The 7,467-nt window shown below is 40.3% G+C and overlaps 1 protein-coding gene across 1 annotated transcript; it reads left to right on the plus strand.

The window, feature by feature from the left end:
* The first annotated feature begins 1,310 nt into the window (after window positions 1–1,310).
* Window positions 1,311–3,369, plus strand: LOC112156816 (gastrula zinc finger protein XlCGF17.1-like). The gene has a single exon (XM_024289196.2). The coding sequence runs from the start codon at window positions 1,406–1,408 to the stop codon at window positions 2,399–2,401; it is 996 nt and encodes a 331-aa protein (XP_024144964.1). The 5' UTR covers window positions 1,311–1,405; the 3' UTR covers window positions 2,402–3,369.
* Window positions 3,370–7,467: the final 4,098 nt, after the last annotated feature.

Raw genomic sequence — 7,467 nt, forward strand, 5'->3', positions numbered from 1 at the left:
AGTAATATCGCAATAACGATAATTATCGTTTTATCGCCCAGCCCTAGCTAAGACTGGATTAAACACATCTATCACTATCCTCACTTAAAGAGGCAGGATCCTGCCTGAACATATGGCACGTGGAGGATGAAAGAGGTAGAAGCCATGCTAAATGCTAAGCTACCACTAGCAATGTTTTGCTAACAATGAGCTACATCGAAGATTCTGATGAGCTTGGACAGCAATTGGTTAACTGTAGTTTACTTACTAGAAAGCTAAAGATGTTACTTACAAGTTTTGAATACTGAACCAGATAACACTAAGCTAGATATTAGCAAATAAGGCAGTCATATAACAGGAGCAACAGAAGCAAAGATCAAGCACTGGTTAACTCTCACCTGGAGTGTTTCCTTCCACTCATTCCCTTCCTACGACAGTCTAATGTTTGAAAAATATTCCCAGGTAAATATAGGAGGTGAATTGGTCAGAAGTGAGGCAGTACGATGGTATTTAGCATGGATTCATAGAAATACTGATTTGCAGCAAGAAGGCCACATTAAGAGGTTAAATTCCAAGTCAAGTCACGAGTTAAGCTGTTATAGTTTGAGTTGAGTCTAAAGTCATCAAATTAATGACTCAAGTATGACTTGAGTCTTTGACATGTGACTCCAGTCCACACCTCTGGTGGCTGAAATAGACTTCAGGATTTTCATGACCCTGAAAGAGTTTGAGTATTCCTAAAATGAATGTAAGTATGAAAGGATTTTTACAATTAAAAAAAAATAGGGCGTGTGACTGAGGTGATTTAAATTTCTTATTTGGCACTTTACTATACAAAAAAAACCTAACAGAGCTTAAACTTTCTTGTATTTGTGTCTGTGCAGTCCTTCCACAACACTGGGTGATAGAAGCAGAATACCTCTGGAACCAAAAGAGGAACTTCAGAGAGGAACAGAATGATCCAGAACCCATGCAGACTAAAGAGGAACTGGAGAAACCACAACTTTTACAGAGAGAAGAGGAACAGGAGGAACCAGAACCATCACAGATTAAAGAAGAACAGGAGAACCCAGAACCATTGCAGATTAAAGAGGAACGGGAGGAACCAGAACCTCCTCAGATTAAAGCGGAAATGGAGGAACTAGAATCATCAAAGATTAAAGAGGAACCAGGAGAACTCTGCATCAGTCAGGATGAAGAGCAGCTTGTTCTGAAGCAGGAGACTGATACCTTGATGGAGATTCCTACTTATGAGGAAAATGAGAACAGTGAAGCAGATGGAAACAATCAGCAGAGCTTTTATGGAACTGATAATCAGGATGAAGAAGGAAACCAACATGAAGAATCAACATCAACTTCAGATGAAGAGACAGACCCACAGAACAGAGATCAGAGGAAGAGAAGAGACAGAAGTCATGTCCAAAGTATGGCCAACTCTCACATGTCAGAAGTTCAGTGTGACTCTGTTGTTAGAAAAAAGTGCAAGATGAAAACTTCTGTTAAGAAACATAAACAATGCCCAAAAGAAATGAGACTTTCTTCTGCAGGGTCTGGAAAAAGAACAAGAATTTCACATGTGCCTGTCCACATGAGAACCAAGTCTGATGAAGGACTTTATGTCTGTGAGGAATGTGACAGAAGTTTTAGTCACCTATCTAAGGTCAAAATGCACCTGAGAATCCATACAGGAGAGAAGCCTTTTTCTTGTGAAGAATGTGATGCACGTTTTAGTTGTAAATCTCATCTCAAAAGACACATGAGAACTCACACAGGAAAGAAGCCTTTTTTGTGTAAAGAATGTGCCATAAGTTTTAATCAAATATCTCATTTCAAAAAGCACATGAGAACTCATACAGGAGAGAAGCCTTTTACGTGTAAAGAATGTGATAAAAGTTTTAGTAAAACATCTAGTCTCAAAACACATATGAGAACCCATTCAGGAGAGAAGCCTTTTTTGTGTAAAGAATGTGATAAAAGTTTTAGTCAAACATCTAGTCTTATACTGCACGTGAGAACTCATACGGGAGAAAAGCCTTTTTTGTGTAAAACATGCGATAAAACATTTATTTGCTCATCTCATCTCAAAAAACACATGAGAACTCATACAGGAGAGAAGCCTTTTTTGTGTAGAGAATGTGATGCACGTTTTAGTAATAAATCTGTTCTCGTAACACACATTAGAACTCATACAGGAGAGAAGCCATTTTTGTGTGAAGAATGTGGTGCACGTTTTAGAGAAAATTCTAATCTCACAACACACATGAGAACTCATACGGGAGAGAAGCCTTTCTCGTGTAAAGAATGTGACAGAAGTTTTAGCCAAATATCTAATCTCAAAGCACACATGAGAACTCATACAAGAGAGAAGCCTTTTTTTTTTAACCCTTCCGCTATTTTTAAGATGATTCCACCCTTGTATTGATGTGTGGTTCCTCCCATGATAAATGTGGATGAAAGTGGACAGGATTTTATGTCTGCCACAGACATCAGTGAAACTCAAAAATCATTAATAAAAAAAGTTCATCGTGTTGTCTTCTAGGGTCCATATGACCCCACTAGCAATGTCAGCATACCTAGGATAATGGAAGGGTTACATAAGTAAAATTATCAGCAGAGGACTCGTGATGAAAAGACAATAATGGTTTATCTAGGATGGTTTACATATTGTGAAAAACATTTTTCCCTTAATTTAAGGGTCATGTAAAATTAACTTTTAAAGAGTTCATTATAATGTTCAGTCCTCACTATAAGGAAGCCCAAAGCGGTATTTTGATCTATTCATGCATTTCTGAGTAATCATCTAAAAATCTGTGCTCTGAGCACCAGTCCCTCCTAACCCACTAAAACAAGCTGGTTTTCACAAGCTGACATCACAAAGTGAGGACGGACCCTTTCAGGAAGTGTCTCCTCTGCTAGTACTGCCCCAGGATAAACACCTTCAAAATTCTTTCATTTTAGCATTGAGTCTGAGAAGAAATGGGTTCCTCTTTCACCTGATCTGCAGAGACAGATTAGATCTATATGGATGTAGTTTGCTCTGAAAGGCTTAAGAATATTGTCTAAAGTTGTTCAGGTAAGCATTGTGGTTGTAGTTTATGTTGAGACAATGTGTGTGTTACCATGAAAACACTCAAACTAGTTTTACACATTTATAATTCTAACACTGATTTTTGAATATTTCAATATTGTGTTTTTTTTAAGAATAAAATAATTGCGGTTTGTTTTGTTGATTCATGTTTGTAAATAACAGTTTTGTGAGAGTCCGACCGGTGTTTGTGTTGTTGTGATTCCTGTTTTGTATCAGAGATTAGAAGTGTTTCTCTGTTCTTTTTAGTCGTCAATGTTCTGTTCCAATCTTTCCTGTGAAGAATAAAGTGGACGTGAACATCTGTCAGAAGTGTGGAGTCTTTCCCACAGTGTGGCTTTCTGCTGTTTGTTGGTTCTCTGCAGGTTCCAAAGCTGGACTCCTCAAGTCCAGTTCTGACTGCTGAACTCAGGACTAAGATCAGATCACAGAGCTCCATCAGGAGGTGTGAAGAAGACTGAAGTCAACAAACTGCTTCTCTGTGCTTTTCTCATCAGTCTGAGTGCAGCAGTGAGCTTCAGAACAGCTCTGCTGGTAAAAAAAGATTCCTCATCCACTTCCATTTCAGATAAAAACATGGAAAATCACAGCCCTGTAACTTCTCCTCCCCCAAAACATCAAGAAAGGGAATAGTGCAGACATAGTTAGAGCTTCTCCATGCAAATGTTCGTATATTTGTATTATTATTGTATTTATTATTATATTTATGTGTTTAAGGCTTTAACTTTATAATTTTTCTCTTTTGCTCCAGGAGGAAAATAAGAGAGTTGGATGTTTAGGAGAGGGGAGAGTTTAAGTTAAGTGGAGGATGATTTCTGAAGTGGGGGTGGAATCATAAAGCATCAAGCTGCTGGATGTTCATCTTCGTCACTATCAGGTTTTAATGTTAGTCTAAAGGGGCGGGGCTTGTCCAGACACACCCTGATGTTACAAACACACCTGTTGGCTCCTAAAATCTTCACATACAAACATGTCAACATGCACACAACGCCATCACAGCTCACATTCACACACTTATTCACAAAAGAACAACACATGTAAAGCGTTTCATGCTGTCACCTGTGCTCAGGTGAGTGTTGATGTTCTACTGAGGTGGATGATAGCACATAGAGGATGTCTCCCCCCCTCCCCTGGTTCCCCCCACCATGGATGGGGTAGGGGACAGATGACCAGAGGCTCTACATTCCTTGTGTAATGTGTGTGTAGTTAATTGATATCAAAGCAACCACCCCCTTCCCCCAGTAAAGAGTTCTACATGTCTGATGTGCAATTAAAACAGAGAGGAGAGGAGCCCCAATCCATGCAGCCACCAATGTGAAAGGGGGCCACTGCAGAGTAGCTCCACCTCCACCACCACCTCATCATCCATAAGTATCTGCTCACATCCATCCATCAAAGCTGTCAGCAGCTTCTGACTCTTCCATTCAGAACTGAATTCATTGATCAGGGTTCAATGTCCCACATTTGCTGCTGACACTTCTTCATGACTTCATTCATGTCTCTGCTTTGATCTGTTGGAGCTGAACGTCTCTGTCTTGAAGGGCTGCAGTTGAGAGGGACTGGAAGATCATCTCCTGAAAACTGGGATGAAGACTTTCAGCATCATGGGCTGAAATTCTCCCATGATTCATTGCTGTTTGGAGAAGAGCGACCCCTGAAGGGAAAAGCTGAAAGGAAAAGAAGAAGATTTAGGAAAAGTCAGGTTCATTGTTGTAGCTTTATGTATTGCTGAAAACCCTCCATGTTGGCTTAACGTGGGTTGCTGTCTGGTGAACTCTTTATAAGGACTTTTTTCTTTTAGATGCTAACAAACAAATACAATGACAGTGTAAACATAAACTGTCGTACTAGTTAGTCTCTGTATCTGGCAGGACGTCTTACTGCCCGACCACTGCGTGTGTGGTAAAATCCAGTGTTATCCAAATTTTCAGAAAAGGATTCCTGCAGGGAATCACATGTTGGCGGCTCAACGGATTCAGGATTTTGAGAAGACAGTCCATCTGGGTCCAAGTTCAGAGCTGTGTCCTTGAACAGACTTGGGTGTATTTTCCTCAGATGTCTTCTGTTCCTTCTGAGAGTATNTGGCAGCATCGCCCTCTATTGCCTGGCGGTGGTATAACAATACACCACATCCCTCTTTTCCAAGACATGTTATTATATTTTGAACAGTTAGTTAAACGTAAATGTACCTTCAAAATAAATGAATATTAAACATCTTTATGTATGTAGCATCATAGCAAGGCACATTCAGATTGCAAATAATTTTACATGAAAGTAATGTACATCTTAATCCAATACTCTGAATATAAACATACCAATATGTAACATTTCTTAAAATATGTCAAAACAAACTGCTTTTTTTTTTTTAGATGCTAACAAACAAATACAATGACAGTGTAAACATAAACTGTCATACTAGTTAGTCTCTGTATCTGGCAGGACATCTTACTGCCCGACCACTGCATGTGTGGTAAAATCCAGTTTTATCCAAATTTTCAGAAAAGGATTCCTGCAGGGAATCACATGTTGGCGGCTCAACAGATTCAGGATTTTGAGAAGACAGTCCATCTGGGTCCAGGTTCATTACTGTGTCCTTGAACAGACTCGGGTGTATTTTCCTCAGATGTCTTCTGTTCCTTCTGAGAGTATCACCTGATGGTGTTTGCATGGAGTAGGAGCGTGGTTCCTCTCTTTGATGAACGATGACAGCTGGCTCCCAACCGCGTTGTGTTTGTATATTCACAGTGTCACCAGGAGATAGAACTGGTAGTGGTCTTGCATGCTGGTCAAAGTGTAACTTTTGTTTTGTTTGCATCTCTCTCACTTTGTCTGGCACATTTCTTAGAGTTGACTGTTTCAACACATTGCTAGTACATGGCAGTGTGCTGCGTAGGACTCTTCTCATCAACATTTGTGCGGGGGACAAGTTTAATCCAGTAACTGGGGTGTCTCTCAGTGATAACAGCACTAGATGTGGATCGGTGCCGGTCTGGATTGCTTTCTTAAGTGCATGTTTGACAGTCTTAATGGCTCGTTCTGCCATTCCGTTTGAAGAGGGAAAACCGGGACTGGAATAAGTGAGCTTTATTTCCCACGCATCTGCAAATTATTTCATCTTGCAGCTGGCAAATGGAACATGGTCACTCACTATCTCTTTGGGAATCCCATGTCTTGCGAACACTGATTTCATCTTTTGAATGACTGAGTAAGCTTTCAGGCAAGTTGAAAACTTCTGGGTATTTGGTCAAGTAATCGATTAACACCAGATATGGTTGACCATTCAGCTCGAAAATGTCTGCTCCAATTTTCATCCATGGCAGCTCTGGAATCAAATGTAGAACAAGTGGCTTCGCCTGATTCGTTGGTTGCATTTGCTGGCACTGTTCACATTTCTGAATCATTGACTCTATATCACTGGACATACCAGCCCAGTACAGCACTTTTCTTGCCTTGGCTTTTGTGCGCTGTATACCTTGGTGAGCAAGGTGGAGTTTTTCCAGGATGGTTTGCTTGAAGTTTTGTGGTATCACGATCTTGTCTCCTACCATGACTATGTCTTTGTGAATGCTGATGTTGTGCCGCATGGGCCAGTAGCCGTATAGTGCTCTGTCCAAGCTTTTACGTTTAGCTGAAGAGTGAAGAGTCTGCTTGCGGAGTCAGTGGTTTCTTATGGTCGTAGAATCTCAGAACTGAAGCTTGAGTGAGCGCTGTCTTGAGTGTGCTTAACGCTGCTGTGTGGTGTGGCTGCCACTGCCAGACTGTGTCCTTTTTTACTAACTACCTCAAAGGTGCAGTGAGCGATGTTTCATTTTGAATGTATTGTGCCAAGAATTTTGTCATTCCAAGCAGACGTTGGAGACTTTGCTTGTCATCGAGTTCGCATGTCAATAATGGCTTTGATCTTTGCGTTGTCTGCTTTCTGGCCTGCTGCAGTGATGATGTGACCAATGTATTTAACCTTAAATACAACTTAACTTTTTTTTACTTAACTGTTTTATTCTAGAAGATTAAAAAATAATACTATAAAAGACATAACAGCACAAATCATATTGGGAGGAGTGGCCTAGTATTAACTTTCAGCCGAATGGTAATGACAACCCCCAACTCCTTGTTCTCGTACAGTCTCCCCGTTCACCTTCATCTCAGGAACCTTTCTCTGCCCCCTCCCCGACGATGCAGGCGAGGCGAGTTTTTTTTAAACTGCGGCTTCACGAAAACTCCCATGTGACACATTTCAAACACACCTATTGAAAGCTGGTCTGACGTCATCACACAGTAAAAAATAATGTTCAGATCTTCATCATAGCAGTACATAGCTGATTTTATGAATATAGCAGTTTAAAACGGAAAAAAGAATTACTGGTTGGATCAACACTTATATCAGACTTCTGATAATAATATTA

The sequence above is a fragment of the Oryzias melastigma genome, linkage group LG2, assembly GCF_002922805.2.
Source record: "Oryzias melastigma strain HK-1 linkage group LG2, ASM292280v2, whole genome shotgun sequence".
In the NCBI taxonomy this organism is placed as follows: domain Eukaryota; kingdom Metazoa; phylum Chordata; class Actinopteri; order Beloniformes; family Adrianichthyidae; genus Oryzias; species Oryzias melastigma.

Excerpts from the sequence above, each read along its gene's own strand:
- LOC112156816 (XM_024289196.2), top strand. The coding sequence starts at position 1,406 with ATGGCCAACTCTCACATGTCAGAAGTTCAGTGTGACTCTGTTGTTAGA.